This window comes from Crinia signifera, chromosome 2 (genome assembly GCF_055691185.1).
Source record: "Crinia signifera chromosome 2, ASM5569118v1, whole genome shotgun sequence".
Taxonomy (NCBI): domain Eukaryota; kingdom Metazoa; phylum Chordata; class Amphibia; order Anura; family Myobatrachidae; genus Crinia; species Crinia signifera.
Genome location: NC_139218.1, coordinates 187,166,760 through 187,192,230, shown reverse-complemented (window position 1 = coordinate 187,192,230; position 25,471 = coordinate 187,166,760). Strand labels below are relative to the sequence as shown.

At 42.8% G+C, this 25,471-nt stretch overlaps 1 protein-coding gene across 2 annotated transcripts; it reads left to right on the top strand.

Annotated features, from left to right (window-relative positions):
• Positions 1-23,207, top strand: RCC1 (regulator of chromosome condensation 1). 2 transcript variants are annotated; one of them, XM_083173362.1, is made up of 10 exons: positions 1-154; positions 4,755-4,850; positions 6,687-6,877; positions 6,995-7,174; positions 11,067-11,163; positions 13,682-13,804; positions 19,901-20,053; positions 21,576-21,695; positions 21,783-21,935; positions 22,031-23,205. In XM_083173362.1, exons 2-10 carry the CDS (start codon positions 4,772-4,774, stop codon positions 22,198-22,200), a joined length of 1,266 nt encoding a protein of 421 aa, XP_083029488.1. In that variant the 5' UTR covers positions 1-154; positions 4,755-4,771; the 3' UTR covers positions 22,201-23,205. The 2 variants fall into 2 exon arrangements, with proteins under 2 accessions (XP_083029488.1, XP_083029486.1); XM_083173360.1 differs by lacking the exon at positions 1-154 and adding an exon at positions 256-387 and having other exon boundaries at positions 22,031-23,207.
• The last annotated feature ends 2,264 nt before the right edge of the window (positions 23,208-25,471 follow it).

The window sequence follows — 25,471 nt, the reverse complement described above, 5'->3', positions numbered from 1 at the left end:
TGACGTCATCACAGGTCCTTTAGCCCACTATAATTTAGCATCTACCACAGCGCCACGGCTTATAGGTGTCGCGCGCGGCAGCAGCATATTTCATACACACAGTAGCAGCGCCGGCGGGGAGACAACCTAACCAGCAACACACAGAGACAGGCCGGTAAGGAGATGCGCTGCTCTATCTGACCGACCTGCCCCCGTGTAACGTGGCGCGTAGCGCGGGGTATGGAGTCACGTGCTTATTTGGAAAGTTTTCACGAGTTGGGCCGTGCGGCGTCCTGCTCCCCAATGCATGCTTGTGCCGGCTGCTTCGTGCGGCCGCAGTAGCTGCGTGACTTATCCGTGCTGGCTGCTGGGCGTCAGTCAGTGATAGAGGCAGCCACATGCTGGAGAGTGGGTGCATAGCTGCTAGATGTGTTTGCTCTTATTTTTACAGTAACCTGTGTATATGATATTGGTTTAGCGGCCTATACTGACTGAGATACAGTATATGCAGCTAAAGTGTTGTCCCTGGTGGAGTCGTATTTTGCAACTTTTACTGTGGAGAATGGGTACTAAGAACTCTATATCCATGGCAATGCATGGAGCTACGCTCCACACACTATATTTTATTTTCCCACCACGCCCTAGTGCAGTGGTAGCCAACCCTAGCCCTCGAGAGCTACCAACAGTTCACATTTTCCAGACAACCTAGCTGCTGCACTCATTAATCACGGGCACATTTTAAAAGATACACAGATGGAGCTAATTAGCTCAATTGTGATTCTGTGAGGAGACCTGCAAAACATGCACTGTTGGTAGCTCTCGAGGACTAGGGTTGGCTACCCCAGCCCTAGTGGATGGTAGGACATGGAATACCGCCTGTCGACCTTCCTGTATGTTGACCTAAATGTTTTGACCTAATGACTGTCGACCATCCTTATGGTAGACCATTCAACTGTATCCCTCCAATAGATGGCCCTCTTTATAATCTTCTGAGGTTGTTTATTTATGCTAGCCTGTAGGCATGTGCTTGTTTGGAAAGTTTTCGCAAGTTGGGCCGTGCGGTGCCCTGCTTCCTAATGCCCATAAACACAGCGATTTTTTTTTTTTTTTTTTTTTTTTTTAAGCTGAAAGCAGCTTAGTTTAATGGGGCCTACACATCTAGCAAACCCGGGCATTTTCTAAGCAACCGCACTAAATCGAAAATGCCCCTATATCGCTCAGTGTAAGGCATAGCGTTGTGTGGTCCCCAGTGATTAATATCCAGCACCGCTGGCTATATCCAGTTATCGACGTGGTCAGGGTCCGTGTTCTCATGAGGAACACCTATTGGATAGTGTGGATGACACTTAGACAAAGCCAAATATACTCTACAAACTATAACCTGGCGCTTATCGCTTTAAAAAGAATGATAAAAAGTTTAATTTTTTTAGTGAAAGAAAGGGTTGCTGAAGCAATGTATCGTGAGTTGCCGTTACTCACAGAAAACAAACAAGAACCAAAGTTTAGTGATACATTGCGCTGCTAAGTTTGTATTCTCTAAAGTTAATTGCTATGCACATTTGATCAGTGTCTTTGTGCATAGCAATTAACTTTAGAGAATACAAACTTAGCAGCGCAATGTATCACTAAACTTTGGCTCTCGAGGAACACTTGCATTGACAGATTGCTGTGTGCTGAACGATCTAGCATCGCTCAAAATGCTAATCTCCCCTTGTGTAAGCCTCTTTACCATTTGAGATATACACTGAGCAGCTTTTGAGCTGAACGTATGGCCCGACGGCGAGCGCTGATGCGCGCTCCTGCATCATCGCTGGCCACCCCTGCTCATGAGCGACAGGGTGGGAGGCTTTCCATAGTATCCTTCTATGGAAAGCCATCTACCCCCAGGAAAATCACTTAAGGGCCTACACGCAGGGAGATGAGCATTTATGAGCGATGTGCTGCTGAGTGATCTGTCAGGGTCAGTGGTTTCCGTCAGAACACTTGCCCTGACCCCAGCAATTATAGTTTTCTCCAGTGGTGTTGAATATTAATTGCTGCGTTGATAACTAAGTGCAGGACCCCACATTATCACTATTCTACACACGGAGCAATGTAGGGACATTTCCTAAGTGCTGTAGCTAGATCGCTTAGAAAGTGCCTGGTGATCGCTCTGTGTGTAGGCTCCATTAGTGACGTGTGAAAATTGCTCAGAGCAGTTTTCGGCCCAGCGCTTTTTCCCCATCCATGCTGTGTGTACATGCTGGGCAAAAACGCTTTGTGTATATGTGCCCTAAGTTTTGAACTTGCAAACATGGTATGTATTGAAATAGTTAACACTTACTCTACACTGCTTTTGCAACTGAACAGAAGCACCAAAAAAGCAGAACTGATGAATATGTAAGTGGTGTCTGAGTATTGCAAGCATTACTGTTTCGGACTACTCCTTTACAAGTAAAGCCAATTTTCTGAAATGAGACCAGGTACTCGCATCTATTGTAGTAATAGCTTTCAGTTCAGACTCTCTTCTGTTTGCCCTCTAGACTGATGTTGAATTGTTTTTGAATTGGCTGTTAATCTGTATTCAGTTATTAGTGCACTAAGGAGTCTATCTACTAAAACCTCATACACTAGCTCATTTTTTTTTCCAACTTTTTAAGATATCGCTCAGAAGGGTAGTGTGCATGCTCAGTATCGGTAAAAATGTTCACATCATCAATGAACCCCACCCAACCCTTGTCTGCTGAACATGCAGTTTCATTTTGGCTATGTAGCAAACAACTTGCATGTTCTGCAGTGTCCCAGTGTTAACAATATCGTTCGGTATGCATGCACTATCTAGTTTATCCAGCGGCACTGTCAATTACAGTTAATCATATCAGCGAAGCACCTGGTCGGCTAGTATGTATGGGGCTTTATTGAAGCCCTGTACATAGGGGTTTATTTCTGTTAGCCTGCATGTTGAGCAGTGCAGGCTAGGGAAAACTCCTTGTGCTTCCCGGTGGTACTTGTGTATTTTCAGGGCTTAGTGAAATTGCATGCATACCCCACTATCCACGTCGGCGTGGAGTTGATTTTATGAAGTGTGGTGAGCCACCGAGCCCGCAGTGAGCGGATACGGAATACATGTAAAGTAATCCGCGGGGCTCGCTGCGCTTGCCACACTTTATAAAATCAACTCGGCGCGGATAGTGGGGATATGAAAAGCTCGGGAGGACGCATAACGTGTGGCTCGCTGCGCTCGCCAAACTTCGGGGTGACTTGGATAGTGGGGGTGTTTTAGGAACACATTCACACCTGCCATATCATACATCTGAGACCGTAATGACTGTGTTAACTGGATTTTACTTAATAATTAATATAGGAATGCCATAGTCGTCCCCAGTTCAATGTATTGATTGATGGTGGCCATCAGGGTACTGGCGTCACGTCTTTGTACAGGTGTAACAAAGCACTCACCAGTGTCTCTTGAAATGCCTCCGAATAGCCACTTTTGAGGCAGCATCCGTCCCATGTGACTCTTCCTCTGTAAAAGAGGCTATCGTCGACTTCCACGATATTCCCTGGACCGTCAATATGGCGTTGGGGCTGTGACATTAGGTCCACGGTGCAGACCTCCCGTATCAGGTTGTTGTATAGCACCGTTGTTTTACTTGACAAATTTAGTTGTCGCTCACAGAAACTTAAGGAAAGGTAAGCGGGAACCAATGTGCCGCACGGAGGCTCGCCTTCTTCCGACACATTTTAATATGGCAGCGCCACTTGCAGTCCTTCATACTTAAGTGCATTGGGTGTCCATTAACACAAGTTTGTCACTGGCAGCAAATGATGCTGCTGGAAGAAAACCACTGCCGCCTCTGTCTGTGGCAAGGTGAACATTGTGATCAGTTCTGCAGTCACTTCTCCTTCACCTCTGACTGAATCTGACCGGGAGCGGGGACACTACGCTACTTCTGACTGACTACGCTATCTACGTAAGCACTACGCTGATTCTGACAGCACCACTGCGCTAACTGCATAACGGGCGCCGTACTAATATACACGGCCTGCGTACGTGTGTTAATTGGGCGCCCTGCAAATACACAAGTACCGTCTATTTTACTATTCGACTTTGCTTATATAAGCAAAATCGAATCTAAATAAAATGGTTATCTAATGGTTTTCAGCCACATTCGATCCTGATGCACAGCCCCTTGGCATCAAAATCAAATAGAAAAATAGACAATATAGTACCGACCTGTACTGTTTAGTCCAAATCAAATGTGTTTTGCTTGATATTCAATCCCAATCAAATCACATCCCTTTACACACCTAGCAATGTGTGTGAGGGTGATCTGTGCTAACCCATGTTCTCTTGTTGGAACACTGGCGATCTAGTCATGCGATGGCATGCATCACCATTAGAAGTAGGGGTATAATCGCCCTGCGTACATTAACCTTTAGCCTTGGTTGGATTTATATTAGGCAGTCAGTTTCTAACATCCATGTTACAGGCTGTTTGGGAAAAAAATGATGGGCACTGGTACTTTCTCCACTTTGTCTCTCTCCAAAGCTTATGGTCCATACACACTAGGCGTTTTTGACCACCGTGTATTTTGACCGATGATGGGGAAAATCTGTAGCCTTCCTTCATATATATTGCAAAAATGATTATTGCAGAATGATTTTAGCTATAGGTTTCTGATTTGTTTATGCGCATGCTAATAGGTTAACATAAGATGAACTTGTGTGCGTCTCTTGGATTTGCATGTTCCGGCTCGTATTTGAGTTGAATAAGTATGTGTTTATTTCCATAGGAAGATTTGTCTCTAACATGAAGGGAAATAAAGCATTGAAGAGGAGTGTTCCAGCTCAGGAAAACAATGGGACACCAGAAATCAAGAAACCTAAACGTAAGTCTAATAACTGCAGCATAATCTGTCAATGTAACTACCAGGGATCAATTTAGAGGTCAAGTTGCCCATAGGCATAACATGATCGATCACCCTATTCATATCAATTTGACCATTGCCTCCTCCCTCACCAGTTGCAAAATAAAGTCTTTAAAAAGCATGCTCTCATGGAAGGGAGCATGCTTTGCCATCACTACACCAGCCCCCTTCCAGCAAGTGTCACCCATAGGCATGTGCCTAGTTGGAAATCCACAACTGGTAACTACCAGGGGCGGATTTAGGGATGATGGCACCCATAGGCACAACAATAACGGCTCCCCCCCCTAATTGTATTATTTGATTACTTATAAGCCCTCATTTGATAATAGCCAATTTAATGGATTAATTTAAAAAAAGACACCAACTGTGACTTTTTTAAAATTATGTGTACATATTTACTAAGTAGGACAGTTTACAGGGGCAGTGTCTGCATGTCCAATCCATTTGCACTCTATTCAAGATGGAATATGGTACAGTACAGTGTATATTTTGCACTTACTGGTACATTTCAGGTTGATAGTACTATCCCAAGCATACAAGTGCCGCCCCCAAACATGTGCTGCCCCTAGGCACGTGCCTCGCGTGCCGAATGGGAAATTCGGCACTGGTAACTACGGAGTTGAGGTTATAAACCTTTTAATTTCAAAGTTTTGACTTTGCGAAGAGTCCCAATTCAATCAGCCAGTCTTAATAATATAAAAAAACTATGAGCCGCCGGAGCGGGATCTTAAGATAACGGCAGCACAAACAAATCGAGTGTAAAAACCCAACTCGTTTCCTCAAAACATGACTTCATCAGGGGTAGGTGTACAGTAGGTTTGATTGGAAGCTATAACTATCAGCCGTTATAGATGCATTTCCTCTTAAGCATAACAGTATGCATCGGTTGTATATACTAGTAATCCGCCAGAGTTGTTCTCCTAATATTCAATTTGTAAAGATTTTTTTATGTAACAGATGTGAGATGATCCCCCTTAAAACTGAAAGCTTGAGGTACAGGAGTACTTCTAGCATGCATTCTCTGTTGTGGCAGCCATTTTTGGAGAGGCGCAGGGTCTCTGTAATGCTGTCAGACGCGCTGCGCCTCCCCGATGCTGCTCCCCCTGCCGTCCGATAAAATTTCATCCATGTTAATGTGCCCAGCACTATTGTGTGTGTGTGTGTGTGTGTGTGTGTGTGTGTGTGTGTGTGTGTATATGTATGAAAAAAATTATGTGTATGTATGTCTACTAGTGTCTGTGTGACTCTGAAACACTGCTATCCGTTGGCAGCAAGTGAAACTACATCTAGCTTTCAAGCATTTGCTTTGCGCGGGCTTACTAGTACATAACAATAAAAAAGTTTGGTCTTAATAGATCAACCTTATCCTGTAACTTTAAAGTTTTAATTTTAATCTTTTGTATTGCGTTACTGCAGCATGACTGTTTATGCTGGGTACACAACACGATGTGTGTACATAGCGGCCTCAATCGCGATTGGGAGAAAATGTTGATGGTGGGGAGGGGTAGCGAAACTATGCAGCATTAGGCATCATTGTATTGCTAGCAGTCTCCACAGATTGAGCTGCAGATACAGATGATAGGGGATGACGTTAGGGAACCGTGGCAGCGTGCATTGTCAACGATGCAGTGCGTACACACTAGATGACAAGTTTCTCGTAAGACTGGTCATCTGCAAATCTGTTTGGAAAAATCTTTTAGTCTGTACCCAGCTTTAAAATGATCAATACATGCTAATTATCTATCCAAAGCTCATCTATGGCTAGTATTTAAGCTGTAACATTTTTTTTTTTTCCAGTGATCACTCCTTTATCTTACAATTCTACTGGTGGTTTGGTACTGGCACTGGGCCAAGGTGATGTGGGTCAGTTGGGCTTGGGAGAAAACGTAATGGAACGTAAGAAGCCAGCACTGGTACCTCTTCCAGAAAAGATTGTACAGGCTGAGGCAGGAGGAATGCACACAGTGTGCCTTGGAGCATCAGGGAGTGTGAGTTGGTTTTTGATACTGCATATACTGTTTAACGTATTCAATTTCTTCACTTAAGTACAGATATCACCATTTTATTTATTTTTTCTTTTATTACTGTTGTCTTTTTTCCAATAGATTTATACTTTTGGCTGTAATGATGAAGGAGCCTTAGGCCGGGACACTACAGAAGAGGGTTCAGAAACACAACCTGCAAAGGTCGAGTTACCTGAAAAAGTAGTTCAAGTGTCTGCTGGGGACAGTCACACTGCTGCATTGACTGAGGATGGAAGAGTCTTCATCTTTGGATCTTTCAGGGTATTTGTGTGTTTTGTTCTCTAGCTTTCTATCCTAAATGGAAGAGTGCCATGCCCATTGCTTCATACTCCTTTTTTTTATGAATTTCAAAAAAAGTCGAAAGGCCAAGAATCATTGTCCATTTATGGCTAGTAGGTTTAAGATAAAGATCTATGTGCTGAAAGGATGGGTTCCTAAGCTGGCCATACACTACTGCGATCTGATACAGCAGTGTGTGGTCAGCCGATGCCGCGGGACCTTCCCATGTGACCCCAGTTTCTTGCCGCCGGGAGGAGTGTCTGAGGTCGCACCTGCATGCGGATCCGACCTCCCACTCAGGTCTGATGCTCACGGGACCGCGCATCAGACCTGAGTGGACATCACACTCACCCGATTTTGTGCCGCTTTCTCGGCCCGTTCCATTGGTCCAAATTGCGTTGCATGGGGGCTTTTACTTCTCATTTAAAGAAGACCAATACAATGGTGAGCATTCCTAACTAATCATTTTCCAGTTGAATGGTTAACAATCCTCTGGCACACTCACCACAGAAAAGTGAAAGCTATTTGCATGAAGGTACCGCTCGACATTGGAGCAACCTGTTCAGACGCTCGGCACCAAACATCCGGTCACCCTTTGATCGTTAAAGGTCCCCTTATATTCCCTACCGATAAATAGTCAAGTCTGTATGCTGTTATTGGTAGTATGGAAATGGTACTCCATAGAGAGATGATCTAATAACCAAATGTATTGGGTGTCCAACTAACGTAAAGATACGTAGTATTCAAAGAATATAATTTAAAAAAATGCATAAAGATAATATAAAAATACTATATTTATGGTAGCTGGAAACCGAATACATAAGGTTGTTAGATCATCTCTCTGTGGAGTACCATTTCAGTACTACCAATACCATGATTGGTCAACAGTCCAAAAGCTGATCCATTAGATCAGCATGCAAAAGTGCAACATGAGCTTTTTAATTAGGTGTTTATGTTGACATGAACACCATATAAGGCAAGAGTGCGGCCCCCGTAGCTGGTCTGAGTGGCCCGCCAACCCGGTGGCTTTGCCGGGATTCAAGTACAGGGGAATTCTTGCGAGATTCCTCTTAATTAACAGCAGCCGGAGGCTGTCAGTTCTATTCAGTGGCAGCCACCAGAGAGTGGAACGGCTGCAGCAGGACAATTTGTAAGAGAAATATTTGCATATGGCCCCCGGAGGATTTTTTTCCCCATACAAACGGCCCATGGCACAAAAAAGGTTCCCCCATCCCTGATATAAGAGTACTGCGTCCCCTTGCATGTCTGTTTCCACTCGCCATGCTTCGTGCATGGTTCCTCGCTGCACAGGCACACTTATATTCCCCCTCCATGTCCACTGGGATGGTGAAGTATGATTTTTTTTTTTTTTTTTTTGAGAAAATAGTGAAAAACTCATGTTGAACTTTTGTATGTGTCGACCTAATGCATGTTAACCTTTTTGGTGTGCCAACCTGATGACTAATCCCTACCAGAAGACAGGCTTGCCTACTTTTATATAAATGGTTATAAGGAATCGGTACATCTGTCAGAATGAACTTAGGTCTACAGTCATTAGGTCGACCCCACTAGGTCGACTGGCAGGAAGGTCGACATGGGCCAAGGTCGACATGACTTAAGGTCAAATTTGCATGAAGGTCGACATGGGTTTTTCACTGTTTTTTTATCTGAATGTCGACAGTCGACATGGACACAGTTGGCAATGAAAATCGGACCCTCGCTTCGCTCGCAATGCTTCGGGCACGGTGGCTCGCTTCGCTCACCACAGCTTTAATGACCTCCTCCACGCCCTAGTGGATGGTAGGGCATGAAATACCGCCTGTCGGCTCAAAAAACAGTGAAAAACCCCATGTTGACCTTATGACCAGTCAACCTTCCTCATGTCGACCTTTATGCAAATTCGACCTTAAGTCAGGTCGACCTTCCTGCCAGTCGACCTAGTGGGGTCGACCTAATGACTGTAGACCTAAGTTCATTCTAATAGATGACCGCATCCCGGTTATAAAGGGTCTTTTAAGGATCACCAAATATAAGATTAAAGGGTGACAGGATGTTTGACTGGGTTGCTCTTACTTTCACTTACTCTGTGTGCCTGAGGAATTTTGTCATTCGGAATGCTCACATTTGTATTTTTCTTATGTATTTTTGAGGTTAGGATCTTTATCATGTGTACTACACATAAATGGACACTGAAGAAGAAAATGGTGCTGCTTGACCTTCCAACTTTAGTACTTTTTACATTTTTGTATTTAATTTTTATTTACTTTTGGCCTTTATAGGTGCGCGCATACCTGCCACATTTTTGCCACATATTGCTGTCACTGTAGGAAAGACCATATGCAATTCTTTTTTTTTTTTTTTTTTTTTTTCTTCAGTGCTGGGCACCTCCATACTTTTTTGCGGCCAGGTAGACTGGGCGTAACTAAAGAAAAGAGAGGGTATAATGGAATCAATCTGCGCCAAAGCAGTATGTTTCATAAGTCTATTATAGAAAGTCTCTTATGTATAGATAATTTTGCTTCTATATAGTTAATATCAGGTCTCCATTCATCCGCAAGTATCCACACAAACATCCAGGTAAGAAGAAATGTCACATATGGCAAACAAACTGTCAACATGACCTGGTTTCCATATGTGACATTTCTTCTTACCTGGATGTTTGTGTGGATACTTGCGGATGAATGGAGACCTGATATTGACTATATAGAAGCAAAATTATCTATACATAAGAGACTTTTGTACTTGTTTCCTAGCACGGCGCCCACGATTTTGATCTTGCAGCATCTTATACATCTCATCGCATACAATATAATGGCATGTGATGCGATTTTTAATTGTACAAACACCCAGATGGGTTATTACAATGTTAAATGCACCCCCATTGTGAACGCCACCCCCACTATCAACGCAAACCCGAAGCATGGCGAGCGTAGCGAGCCCGTGAGGGGTGGCGGTACACGTCCTCCGACCTTTTCCTAACCCCACTTTCCACGTCGGTGTGGAGTTGATTTTACATAGTGTGGCGAGCGCACGCGGATTATTTAACATGTATTCCGCATCCCCTTCCGGGGGTTGCTGCGCTCGCCACACTATCTAAATTCACCTCCACGCCGACGTGGATAGTGGGGGTATGAAAAGGTGGGAGGACGCGTACTGGGGGTGCATTTAACATTGTAAGCACCCATCAGGGTTGTACGATTAAAAATCGCATCGCATGCCATTTGGTGGCATGCGATGCTGTGCGATATTTAATTGTACAATCCGGCTCATTTACCCGATTATGCATCGCATACCTTATGTAATGGTATGCGATGGGCGCCGTGCTAGGAAGCAAGTACCGACTTTTATATAATAGACTTTTATAAAACCTACTGCTTTGGTGCAGATTGATAGTATTATACCCTCTCTTCTTATGCTTTTGCAAAATCTGTATGGACTTGTGTTAGTGGTGTATTTGCATCCTCTTTGGAGTGCCTGGGAGCTTAATTTCCACCCCTTTTCACATGGCTTTAACAAAAGGCTGAACTTGCCTAAACTAATGTGTGAAAAGCCTGACTGCACATTTCTGCTCTCAGAAATGTGCATCCACAGGTATTTCATCCTAAACGGTTTAACAATTGCTCTATCGATGGGTAGGGTGCTCAAAAAAAATTACAGATGTGCAGGTTTGCTTTTACTCTGTTCTCAAATCCAGATCGTATTTGCTATTGACTGTCACGTGTTTTGGATAGCCAATATATGATCCTGATTTGAAAATCTAGTAATTCAGAATAAAACTGAACTAGCGCTTTACCAAAAATACCATTATTTACCCACTATATGTTTGCTGGTGTCATGTGTTGCTGGACTTTGATTAATCATTTTCTATTCTTAGGACAACAATGGTGTTATTGGGCTGCTGGAGCCAATGAAGAAAAGTGTAGTTCCCATCCAGGTGCAAGTAAATGTTCCAGTTATGAAAATAGCCTCAGGTGGGTGCAATTAGTTTAAATTGACTCTTACATGGTATATTGAATTGTAAAATGGTCTAGGTCAGTGGTTCCCAAACTGTCACAGGGGAGCCGCGGCCGACGGACCTAACAAGGCAGCCTGCTGGCAGCCGCATGTGTTTCTGTGGAGGGAGCCAGTGCATTTCCAGCAGTGAGCAGAGTGAGACCACACGGGGTTATGTGTGGGTGGGATTCGCTGTGAAGTGACTCGAGTGGAGTCAGCTGGTGGCATGGGGGGGTTGTTATCGCAGACCACCACCCCCCCTCCCTCCCCATAGCTGCCTGGAACACCCAGCGGGGTGAAGAATACCTTGGCTGGGTTCGCTGAGCTACATGGGGCCGGAGCTTCATGGGACAAGGCGGGGGGTGGAGCTATGCGGGGCTCAGGGCAGAGCTAGAAGTGACAGGCAGCGCGGGGGGGGGGGGGTTAGGAAGCATGTCAGTCTTATTACAGTGCATGCAACGGGGTGAGGGTGTGATAGAATGCAAGGTGAGGGAGAACGTCAGTGTGATATTGCACAGACCACACGGTGAGGGAGAGTACATCAGTGTGATAGCGCACAGGCCGAGGAATTGCATCCGTGTGATACGGCACGAGCCGCGGTATAAGGGATTGCATCAGTGTGATAGAGCGCAGGCTGCAGAAATACCTTTCGCTTCCTTGCATTTTCCGCACTGATGTTCCGATTCCGCCATCCTGAGATGACTAACACCATGGAGAAGCACAAAGCAGAACTTTCCATCCCTTCATGAATTGCACTCGCCATACTAAAGTATGGTGATGCAATTCAGACACTGAGCTGGGGTGACGCAGTACATGTCAGGAACTATATAAAATATATTTATTTTTTCTTGGACTGGTTTGCAGAAATAGTGGGGTTTTTTAGCTGATCTACATACTAAAAGCATTATTTTGACCCAAATACTAAAAATAGACAGTTCGGTAATTATTTTGGATTAAGGGTACGTTACTAAAATCATTGAGACCCAACGGGTGCCTTCAACTGAAAAAGTTTGGGAACCACTGGTCTAGGTATTTGCCTTTTGTGAATGAAGGGTTCTATAGCTGCACATGTAGGGGAAGGTGAGTAGAGCCAGCCATGTGGTTGACCTGTGAGACAGTATAGTTAGTGCAGACTACAGTGTGTGTGTGTGTGTGTGTGTGTGTGTGTGTGTGTGTGTGTGTGTGTGTGTGTTGTTTACATTTGTATACTTTAGTGTGGCCACACACATGCGATGTGCTAAAGCATATTTTGTTTTGGACTAGATGCAATTTATTCCAGAAAGTATATGTGCAGGAGTGCGCATCACAAACACAAAACGGTACTCTTTACCTAGAAGGGCGCCCACGATTTTGATCGTGGGCATCGTAAGGAAAAAAAAAGCGCGTCGGGCGCATCACATGCGACCAATCGCATGCGATGCGACCGACGCGATTACAGCGATTTCCCATAGGGAACAATGTTAAATGTCCCAATTGACCCGATTTTTCCATAGGGAACAATGTTAAAAGGCCAAATAGGCACCCTAAAGTGTGGAATGGGCCCCCCAATTAACGCCACCCCACGATCAACGGCAACCCGAAGCGTGGCGAGCGCAGCGGTACGCGTTTACGACCTTTTCATACCCCCACTATCCACGTCGGCGTGGAGTTGAGAATAGAAAGTGTGGCGAGCCCGAAGCGTGGCGAGCGCATGCGGACACCTTCACAGGTATAGGCGTCCCCTCGCGGGCTTCACAGGTGTCCGCGTCCCCTCGCGGGGCTCGCCACGCTTCGGCCTCGGTGGCTCGCTGCGCTCGCCACACTTTCTATTCTCAACTCCACGCCGACGTGGATAGTGGGGGTATGAAAAGGTCGGAGGACGCGTACCGCCGCCCCTCGCGGGCTCGCTGCGCTCGCCACGCTTCGGGTTGACGTTGATCGTGGGGTGGCGTTAATTGGGGGGCCCATTCCACACTTCAGGGTGCCTATTTGGCCTCTGTGGGCCTTTTAACATTGTTCCCTATGGAAAATCGGGTCAATTGGGACATTTAACATTGTTCCCTATGGGAAATCGCTGTAATCGCGTCGGTCGCATCGATTGCGATTTTTTGGTACATGCGATGGGCGCCCTTCTAGGTAAAGAGTACCCACAAAACACTGTGTGGGCACATTTACACACCCTTCCAAGGGTGATTGTTCTGCACACCCTAAATCTGAATAAATCTAGAGGGACACACTGCTGTGAATGGATATAAATGTAGTTTTTTTTTTTTTCAGGGCTTACCAAATATTTACATTCTTGTTTTATCCATAATCAGGATTATGTCTGGGGAAATATTTATCGTTTGTAATCGAGCTAATTCTTTTTAGGAAATGCAGCATTCTTTGGCCAGATTTTCCAGCTAGTCACATACATACCCAGCTATTATAAATTTGATATATTGGTAGTGTGTGTGTAATTTAATTTTTGTTTTTAATTTGGATTATAAACTTTTTTTTTTTTTTTTTTTCCCACAGGAAATGATCACCTTGTAATGCTTACATCAGAAGGTGAACTTTACACATCTGGATGTGGTGAACAGGGTCAACTAGGCCGGGTGCCAGAGAGATTTACCAATCGTGGCGGACGCAAGGGTCTAGGTTAGTGGCTAATGCAGTGCTTTTTAAACCGAGCCTTGCCTTTTTAATAAGATGTCAGCTAACTTTTCAAAACAAAAGCTTTTATGTCTCTGCATTGTTTATATGTACACTTGCTTTGACATGATGGGTTTACCTAATTTTTGGTAAATCCAATGTTTGCCCACTCACCTGTGCTAGGAGATGCTAGCTGACAGTACCAGGTTAATAGTAAAGAATATATACCTGTTATCTGTGTGCCTTATAACAATTGTTCCTTACAAGTGTTTTAAAATGTTTAGCATTTTGCTCATCAAATTTGGCAATCCAGGGATATCCGTGTTTTGATATTTCCATCCCTCCCCATGGGGTAGTCTTTAAACCATGGTTATAGGGTGGTTAGTTGAGTGGGCCACAAAACAGTAAAAAAAAAAGTCTCTAAACAGCCCAGGCTTCCTCTATCGAAGCCCTACCCCTGACCTATGGAATGGTCATGTTTTGGAGCGGCTCCTGTCGCCCTGTGTTTTTTTTTCTTTTTTTTTTTTTTTCCCCCTCTATATTAATGGGAGGGCAGCACCTGGCAAACTGCTTTGCTGTCTCCTAGCACCAGTGGCCAGAGCTCCTGCAGCACACAGGAGGTCAGCTCATGCTTGCAGATAGCCGCACACATAGGTCCTTACTCTGGTTCACTCGCAAAGGCAAATTCCTTCCCAATGGACAAAACAATGTGCACTGCAGGGGGCAGATGTAAAATGTGCAGAGTTAGATTTTAGTGAGTTATTTTGTTTCTGTGCAGGGAAAATACTGGCTGCTTTATTTTTACACTGCAATAAAGATCTTACTTTGAAGTAACACCACCCAAATCTAACACTCTGCACATGTTACATCTGCCCCACCTGCAGTGCACATGGTTTTGTCCATTTGAGAAGAAATTTGCCTTTACAATTGAACCAGAATAAAGCATCCTCCTGCTCAGGAGGGAGACTGTAGCACTGGTAGTTATGGCCAGGTTGTTGCTGTACTAAACCACCAGGCTTACTGTTGGTAATAGGGCAGTATATATTTTAGCGGGCATTACCCTGGTAATGATGTCCGATGTTGGCGATTGGCAAAATTGCATAAGTGTATGGCTAGCCTGTTTCCGCCTGATTCTTGGGTGAAAAGTAGCAAATAGCATTGGTTTTCTTGATCCGCTATGTGGTCCCTTGTGCATCGTATCAGAGCCTCTAAATCGCGAATGCTGCGCTTAAGATATATCTGATTCAGAATCACATGCGTTATATATTGCATGCAAAAGGACCATATGTTATCCTGCTACCAGGAGGATTGTGGGGGTCTGCTGTGACTACTCCCTCAGAAAAGTATGGCCAGCTTTAGGTTCTCCCGTGCTAGACACACGCCACAATTGTGTGCAGCACAGGAGCACCTTGGTGTTCGGTCTCTCCATTGTTTTGCCGCTGCACAGTGGGACGTGCCTTCCGCCACAACTTTTTTGCCCAGGAACTGGCATGGGCCTCCACCTTCTAACCGATAATACAGGTTTGTTTAACATCTTGCTTCAAGACCCCTACTCCTCAACTGTGCTCCTCCTGTGGTGGGCCAAATGGACATGGAGATCCCTGTGCAGGCTACTTTCTACACCACAGCCACTGAACCGTCCTGGGTTCAGAATATCCCTGTCCGTGCACAGGTGTCTTATTTCTTTATAAACAGGGATCATACTTTTTTAATAGCTCTACACCTTTCTGGTATCAGCCCTGATTCAGAAGTTTCCTCTGATTAAGAGGATGATGTATCACCTCTGAGCTAGTACTGGAAAATCACAGCTGTGGGTGGGGTTTGATGCCCCTAATTAAGGCAGCCAGGTTGGTGCTTCTAATAAAAGACTCTGACCAAGTCCAATGCTTCTATTTTCAAATGATAGAAGAAAGCAGTAATCAAGTTTCTAACATGGAGTGACCTCATCCAAACAAACCTTTCTTGGTTTCCAAACTTTAGGTGTCCGTACACGATGCAATGTGCACCATGCATTTTTAAAACTAGATTGCATCGCGTTTCATTTAAAACGCATGCACATTGCATGCATTTTGAACTAGATGCAATGCAATCTAGTGCAAAAATAACAGGTAGCACATAGTTTGTGCTGTAAAATGGGAGGAGCGTGGGAACATTGCACTCGTACATCAGTTGTGATGCAGTGTATGGGCAGCAGTAGAACTTTGTGCTATCTGCTTCTTACTGTCGACAGGACCAAGTAGGAGTCCCTGCCTCCTGTGGATTCTCATCTTGCCAAGGTAATCAAAGGCTACCCTGCCTATGTCAAATATGGCTTAATTGAAGGCTTGAATGGCTAGGAAGCTAGAAACTTTCCTAAAATCAATATATTCTAATGCTGGAGCAATTATGCCCTGTCCTTACATCTGCCTGGGTGGCTAAGGATGTTGGGTGGATTATGTGGTTGACTGTCTTTGTTCCGGTACCCCGCTGTTAGAGCTGCTACCTCATGTCGACCTTATTCAGGAGGCAAGCTCTTATTTATTTAAATTGCTCATTGACATTGGTATCCTGACCTCATCTGTGTCTGCATCAGTGGTCGTGTTGATGAGAGCTCTCTATCTTTGGACATGGTATGCAGCTTCCAAGTAGACTTTCACTTCTCTTCCTTTTCCTGGTTATGTGCTCTTTGGCCCTGGACTGGATAAAATTGTAGCTATGGTGGCAGCTCTAAGACTGCTTTTCTACCTTATTAAATATCCACGGAGGGTTCTAAGGTCAAAGTGCTGCTAAAGAAACGGTCAAGCCTGCCGCATGACTGGATATGGGCCTCCACCTTTTTTTTTTTTTTTTTTTTTTTTTTAGAAACCTGGATGGCAACTACGTCTGATGTCTGGGTCAGAGGAGTGATTTCTCAAGGCTACACTGTGACCTGGGAGCATACTCCAACCACAGACTTCACAACAGGACTAGTGCATCCAAAATAGGCAGTAGCCCTGTGGGAGTCCATTCACTCCCTCCTGGTCTTCTAGTTGTCATTCCAGTTCCCCAGGAACAATGTGGCACCAGTTTATTAGTTTCTTCCTGGTCCAGAAGATGTATGGCTCATTCCAACCCATCCTTAAGTTGAAGTATGTTCAATGGATACCTGCTGTCACCCAAGTGCTGTATGGAGTCTGTGTTCTCCATTATGTTGGAGATCCAGGATGCCTACTTGCATATTATCATTGGGCACATCAATTTGTGCTACTTTTGATGTTTGCAATGTTTGAGGATCTTTTCCCATTTTCAGTATTACCATTTGGATTGTCCACAGTTCCACGGTACTCTGGCCAGGTAAACTTCATAAGCCCTTGTTCGGTACTTGGGATAAGCAGTTATTTATGCTGATGCTGCTTCTCACTCATGTATAAAGAAGTGTGGTCAGTGACAGGTGATGGAAACCTAGAATTTGATGGCAGATAAGAACCACTTGGCCCATCTAGTTGGCCTTCCTTTTTTTATTTTTTTGATCTGTTACATCAAACCATATTTGATCCTTATCAATTTGTAGGGATATCGGTATGCCTATCCCAAGCATGTTTAAATTGCACTACTTTATTTGCCTCTACTACCGCTGATGGGAGGACATTCCATTTTTTTTTATTATGTTCCCTCAAATTTCCTCTGAATCTTCCTCCCCTGTCATCGGCGCTACAATATATCGCGCCTATCTGCATATCAATGTATGAATGGTCAGTAGCACTGACAACACCGCCTGTTATCAATCTAATTTGCACAACTTAATACATTTTGTGATACTGCTTTGCCTCTGAAAAACGGGTACATTTTTACTTCTTAGCCCTGTGTTTCAAAGTTTAAGTTATTAAACAAGCACTTCAGAACTCCAGTGTAAAGGATGAGGGGATAAGGTGTGTGTGTGTGTGTGTGTGTGTGTGTGTGTGTGTGTGTGTGTGCGCGCATGCAGTGGTATATTGCAAACTAAAACTTAAGTGGCCTCAACTAGGTGGAGCAAACCCTAAAATAGTGTGAATTAATACATACACCAGTGTGGAAGTCACTGGTGTAAATATTTGGTGGATAAGCAACTCATTACCATATTACCCTGAATATCAAAAATATCAAACCCCTATCCCAGTGGAGCTTAGATACGCCCCAAATATTGTTATACCCCTATATATCACCCACTCATAGAAACCTAGAATTTGACGGCAGATGAGAACCATTTGGCCCATCTAGTCTACCCCTTTTTTTATCCTTCAGGTAATCTCAACCCTTTTTAATCCTTATTTCTTTGTAAGTATATACATATGCCTATCCCAAGCATGTTTAAATTGTTCTACTGTCTTCGCCTCTACCACCTCTGATGGGAGGCTATTCCACTTATCCACTACCTTTTCTGTGAAGTAATTCTTTCTATCATTTCCCCTGAACCTACCTCCCTCCAGTTCCAGTGCATATCCTCGTGTTCTATTACTACTTTTCCTTTGAAGAAAATTTCCCTCCTGTACTATGTTAAAACCCTTGATATATTTGAAGATTTCGATCATGTCCCCCCTTTCCCTTCTCTGCTCCAAAATATACATGTTAAGATCTTTTCATCTTTCCAGGTACGTTTTGTGATGTAGGCCATGCACCATTTTAGTTGCCCCTCTTTCTACACTCTCTAATGTATTTATATCCTTCTGAAGATATGGTCTCCAGAACTGGACACAGTATTCCAGATGAGGCCATACCAATGACCTATAGTGGCATTGTTACTTTTTTTTCTGCTACGGATTCCTCTCCCTATGCAACCAAGCATCTGACTAGTCTCCCTCATTGCTTTGCTACATTGCTTTCCTGCCTTTAAGTCACTTGAAATAGTGACCCCTAGATCTTTCCTCCTCAGTGGTTTCCATCCTAGTACCCTTGATACTATATTGAGCCTTTGAGTTTTTGAGTCCTAAGTGCATAATTTTGCATTTTTTAGCATTAAACTGTAGTTGCCATGCTCTTGACCAATTCTCAAGTTTACCTAGATTAGTTCTCAAGTTTACCTAGATTAGTGATTTCATTTACCCTGTGTGTCTACTCTGTTGCATATCTTTGTGTCATCTGCAATAAGGCATACTTTCCCTTGATTACCATTTGCAATGCGACTAACAAAGATATTAAAGAGAACTGGTCCAAGCACTGATCCCTGGGGTACTCCACTGGTAACATGTCCCTCCATAGAATGCACTCCATTCACTACAACTGTCTGTTTCCTATCCTGCAATCAGGTGCTTATCCATTTAATTGTTTTATAATCCAATCCTACACTTTAGAGTTTAGTAAGGCATTTGACACTGTCCCACATCGCAGGCTGCTAAATAAAGTCTAGATATGCCACATCTCCGGCCCACCCTTCATCTAGTATTTTGGTCACGGAGTCAAAAAAGTCTATAAGATTTTGTCCTTGTTGTCACAATGGGTAATATAGATGAGTGCCCGAGCAATGGCATGCTGGGATGAGTAGTTTCAAAACATCTGGAGGGCCAACGTTGGACATGCCTGAACTAGACACTGTCGCATATACACACATACTCTAGACCTCAGGTTCTCAGACTCTGTCTTCAGGAACCCACACCATGCATGACTTATATGTATAGAGAGAACCAAAAATCCAAGTCAAGAACTGTGTATGATGTCCCAATTGCCTCTCAATCTGTAAATCCAGATAACTACTGGCTGCTGACTCCTTTCATCACAGGCCTTCCCAAAGCACTTCTAATTGTAAATTCCTCTTCCTCGTTGACCAACAAACCAAAGCAAATTATTTGTATTTCTTGAGTTATTTGGCTTGCTGATCTTGGACATTGTGCTGATACTATGCTATATACTCCCCACACTTGCCTGCATGGTATTAACTTTATGGTCTGCAGATCTTACTTTACATGAAGCATTCCTAACTTTATCAAAACTGTTATGTTGTCCCATACGCACCTTACATCAGGTAGGCAAATGTATTGCACTGTTAAACCATAGACTTTAACCATACACATAGACATTTTACAGGCAAAAGGTATTTGGAATATTACACAAAAGGACATACGTAAATGTGGATAATTTATGTACTAAATCTATTTTTATTTACCCCTGCAGAGAGGCTACTGATTCCACAGTGTATCCACATGAAGGCAAGAGGGTTTGGACGTGTTCTGTTCCAGGATGTATTCTGTGGTGCTTATTTTACTTTTGCCGTATCCCAAGAAGGACATGTTTATGGCTTTGGCCTTTCTAACTACCATCAGCTGGGTAAGTAGAGTATTTTGGTCTTGTAGTTAACTTGCTCATTTCTATCTCTTGCATAAACTGATGTGGATTTCTGGAATAGGGTTCTCCAGTGCCGCAAAGGAGTGTTCCATCATTTAAGAGGGACAGCTTTGCATTTTTTTAATTTATTTTTATTTTATTTTTTTTAAACAAAGTGTGGTTGAAGTGCGCCCGCACACTGGTTTTGCTGCTTTCCCCTTGCTCCTTTAGGCTTGGAGACAGGGTATAGAGAAGAGGGAGCACAGATTGTGCACATGCACGCCTGTAATTCCCAGACCTGATGATAGCGAGATCTACTCGGGGGGTCGGTGTTGCTTCCTGCTTTGCTAGTTTGAAGTTTTTCCTAGAAAAAAAAAAATCACTGGTGCAGCGCTATGTGCTGAGCGATGCACAAGCCTCCCTTTGCCCTGTTTGTACACGGCTTAAGCCAGTTTTACACTGATTTTAGATATTTAGATTCCCTATTATGTTTTATCTCTTCAGTTACCACCATTTGAATTCTTGGAAACTGTGGAATTGTAGTATGACAATGCAATCAATTTCAGTTGTTACAAGCGTTGTGGAGTACAATAAATATGGTCTTACAATTAAAGCATAGTGTACACGGTCTTATACATTTTCAGTGAACATGAACATTATCTAGACTCGTATTGCATTGGCAAAATTGGTTATTATGAGTTATAACAAACCTAAGAAAAGAAAGAAAAAAAAAAAAACTGTGGCTCCCCCCCCCCCACCCAAGGACATCATGTCTATACAGTACCACTGTCCAGCGTTATGGGCGGGTCCCCACCTATTAGTCGTAAGAGGTACCATGATGTATTCCTGAGGCCTGAATGGACCTGGCCCCTCATCTCCACGGATAGAGTTGCAATATAACTCTCCCACATGGAAAAGGGAATTGTAGTTTTTTTGTAAATTAAAACCAAAGGGGAGGAGCTTTATACCTGAGACTTAAGTAGTTAATTGTCTTCTCCTATTATCACCCCATTTTCAGCAGTGCCACTTAAATGGCTTCTAATAAAGGGGGGAAATACAGTTAGAGATGATATTTCCGATAATAGGTCGAATTTACATTCGATCGGTGAAAACAGATAAAAATGAGACTATTCGGCATCCGTTTGCACTGCTGTAGATTTGGCTTTTAAGAACGTTGAATATACATTGGTGAAAACAGACACCAACAATCTTGTGTCCGTTCTTAGCAATGCTCGTTCAACTTTCTTAAAAGCCGAAGCGTCAGTGGTGCTAAATAGTCTCATATAGTCCGTTTTCACTGATCCATGGCTACATTGAATACGTGTCTTCAGATATTCCTGCCTGTCGGAAATATCTGCACTCAATGAATACCGCACGAAGGACTTTATATATGACCTTTTTCTCACCATGCAAATGGATGGCTGCATGAAATGTACATATTTGTCTCTTTTATGCAGTTTTTTTAGGTGTGCAAAATGAATCTGCACAGTTCTGGTAATGTAAATGTATCACTTACTTGCTACAGGTACCAAGACTACAAACGCCTGCTTTGCACCCCAGAACTTAACTTCCTTCAAAAACTCTAGTAAGTCCTGGGTTGGATTTTCAGGAGGTCAGCATCACACTGTATGTGTGGACTCAGAAGGTGAGGTTAATTGCTTTTCTGAATGCCGTAAATTTATTTCCAATTGACATGAGTGCATAATTTTTAACACTGCTTTTTGTTAATCAGGAAATGCTTATAGCTTAGGCCGTGCAGAATATGGACGACTTGGGATTGGGGAGAATGCGGAAGAGAAGAAAGAACCCACTCTAATTCCAAATCTACCCAAGATTTCTAATGTCGCCTGTGGAGCGTCCGTCAGTTATGCTGTATCCAAGGATGGTAAGGTGGCATTTTAAGGATTCTTGTTAGTTGTAGTTTTCTTCAATACCTGATCTCACCTGTTAATACATTCTTTAATGCTGTTCTCCTATTAGGTCGTGTCTTTTCTTGGGGTATGGGTACCAACCAGCAACTAGGCACTGGTGAGGAGAATGATGTTTGGAGCCCCTATGAGATGACTGGGAAGCAACTTGAGAACAGACAAGTTTTATCTGTATCCAGTGGAGGACAGCACACGGTTCTGCTAGTTAAAGATTTAAGTTGACCTCCAGCAATTCAGGACAAGCCGAATGGAGTATCTGAGCCACTTTTGTTCTATCCATTACCACTTCTGAACTTTTAAATTTGCTCCTAAATGTGAGGAAAATCCATTTTGTGGGAAGCTTCCTTTTACTGTACTCCACCTACCTGTGTGTGCCATCCCCAATAGTCTGTCCTTTTTTTTTTTTTTTACCTCCATTTTTTTATTACATTTATCTCACGGAGTCTTCCATCGTGGCTCTTACACCTTTTTTGTCTTGCTTACTCATAAAATTAGATTGGAATTCAAATTATTGACATGCTCCTCATTCAATTTATTATACTTGTTAAATTCTATTTTTTTTAATATAATACCCAATCTCGTAAAAAGCTAAACTGCTTTATTTTTATACGTATGAAAGACGTCCTTTATTAATATGGGGGTGTATGTGACTGTAGGAAATGTAGTTTCCTTTTGCCTTTAATGTTTGAATTTTACTTGACACAAATCTGAAACCTTTTTTTTTTTTTTTTTCTGTTATGTTACTTTGCATTCTGTTTTCTGTTCCTGATCCTTTTTTTTTCTTTATTTTTTATTATGGGTTATAGAAAAGGCGTTATATGATGGTGCTAATATGAAAACTCAATCTTTCATTTGTTATTGAAGCACTGATTTGGGGAGTGATTTACAATGCGGTTGTATTTCAAGTGATCTTACAATTTGTCGTTTGGGTGACAAGATTTTAATCAAACGATCTTATTTAAGAAGCAATCCATTTTGAAAATGTTGGTTCACTCTATGAAGAAAGCTTAATACGAAGGTAGAATCCTGTGCATGCTCAGTCATGAAGTTTATCAGATTTTTATTGTATGTACAAATCGTGTAATTAAAAGATTGTTTGAAAAAAAAATCTGTTGACTTAAATATGTGTAGAGTTGTATGTATGTCCACTACCAGCCTTTATCCTAGCATGTTGTCTTATTTGCTACCCTTTTTGCACTTAATAATGATTTTACACTAAACTATATAGATGCCTTTTATTACTGAGCAAAATTAAGAATGCTTTAAAAAAAAAGTTGTTCATATTTTATTAACAATGCAAAGTGAATACACAAGAATTTTTAAAGCAAATTCAAAATTTTGGTTTGTTTGCCCTTTGCCTTCAAAACAGCCTCAGTCCTTCTAGGTACCCTTGCAGTAATTTTTTGGAGTAATGTAGCAGGAGGGTTGTTGCAGACATCTTGGTGAACTAACCACAGATCGTCTGTGCATGAAGACCTTTTGTATTCCTTTGGTCTCCGTGTAATAAAAGACAAACTCGATGTTGGGAATCCAGTCGGTGTCTAGGTCAGGCATGTCCAAACTATGGCCCTCCAGCTGTTGTGAAACTACACATCCCAGCATGCCTTGCCATAGTTTTAGCATTCCCTAATAGCAAAATTAGTGGCAAGGAATGATGGGACTTGTTTCATAACAGCTGAAGGGCCATGGCTGGTCTAGGTTGACCACTATTTGTTGACACATATAAAGGCAACACAAGTGAAAGGTTGACGCAGGTGGTCAACATGTGGTTTTTCGTGTTTTAATTTTTTGCGGAGCAAGCAGTGCCATAAGACAGTAACACTACTTTTGTTTATATATTAAAATTATTTCTATATCCATAGTACTATATGAACCGGAAATAACAAGTGTGTGTCTTTAGATACACAAGAAGATAATGTGATCAACATTAACCAAATATTTAGTTGTTTTTTTTTGTTTTTCGAAACCGAAGAATACCTGGACCTGACTAGTCAAAGGGAGATAAAAAATTAATGAAATTGGATAACAAAAAAAAATGGGTGGTGATTAATAAAATTCAAATTTCTTAGGGTATACAAATAAGTATTAGAAACCTATTAAACTATGATGGGGTAGGGAGCGCAAGCACTTTACAGATCGGGGTAGATATAAAATCCCAAACACTGTAGCTACATAAATTGAGTGTCTCTCTAAAGCCATGTAGAAAATATTTTGCATATTAATATAGTTTAAATGTAAGCACCATTTGTTAAGGATTCTACTGCTTGCCAGTGTACCAGCACAATTGCTTTCACTGCATTACTCATATGTTTAAGGAACAATTTCCTGTAGCTAGGTGTAGGGATATTGGAATGTGAGCATAGCCAAAAATCATGCCCGACAGGAACTTGCTATGTCAGAATTTCGGTGAACAATATTGTAAATTTAGCCCAAAAAGGAGCAATTTGGGGGCAATCCCTACAGAATGAAAGATACTCTACTCACATATGTATCACAAACACAAAGGAAATACAGCGGGGGGGGGGGGGGAGAGATATGTAAGCAAACAGGATCTCTGTACCATCTTGTCAATCTTTTCTAATGGATCTCAATCATCTCTAGACTAGTGTAGCGTGCTGTTCCCAATTAATGTGAATCCCCATGTTGCAGATCACTATCACATGCATTGCATAAGGAGGAATTGGGGGGGGGGGGGGGGGGGGGGGGGGGTCTGTATTTAAATGTTCCATATATCTAATATAATAGTTGAGCTTCTGTGGACTGAAAGCACATGCTTTTGAAAGGTGTGAGTGTTCTGCTAAATCTAGGTAATCCCCCTACCTAGAAGAAGCAAAATGTCTGACCTGGAGGTAAAACCAGTAATCCTGTGACAAGATAGTAGCAGCCTCACAAATATCAGAGAGGTTTAAAAATACCATTAGAAATCCGCTGGGACATTCTGGTGATTTCCCTTTTCTTCCCGGAAGAAGCTACTCCAGGTACGTTTCTAGGAAATAAGGGTTGTCATAAGTGGAAAAATTTCAAAGGAGATTCCTTACTTAGCATATAGTTTTCGCCTTAATGCCAGTCAGGCAGCCCTACAGACGGATGGGATGAAGGGTACTTATGTTAGCTGGGCGCCCCTTATGTAGTTTGCGTAGTGGTGTATTGAGAACACTAACACACCGCTATGCTGGCTATGTAAACTATGAAACTGGAGCTCAGCTAATACATAAAGGGTCATATCCCCACTATCCACAACATACCCCCAGTGTCCACGTGGGTGTGGAGTTAATTTTAGAAAGTGTGGCGAGCCTCGCTGTGCCCGCCACACTTTCTAAAATTAACTCCATGCCCACGTGGACACTGGGGGTATGACGTGGATAGTGTGGATATGATTGTGTAAGTGCGTGTTGTTTGCATGATACTTACCGTCCACAATGTCTCCGGCACTCGGCTCTCCGCAGTCCTGCCCGCCATAACATTCCTCCCCTGCGCCAGGCATGTAGGCTAT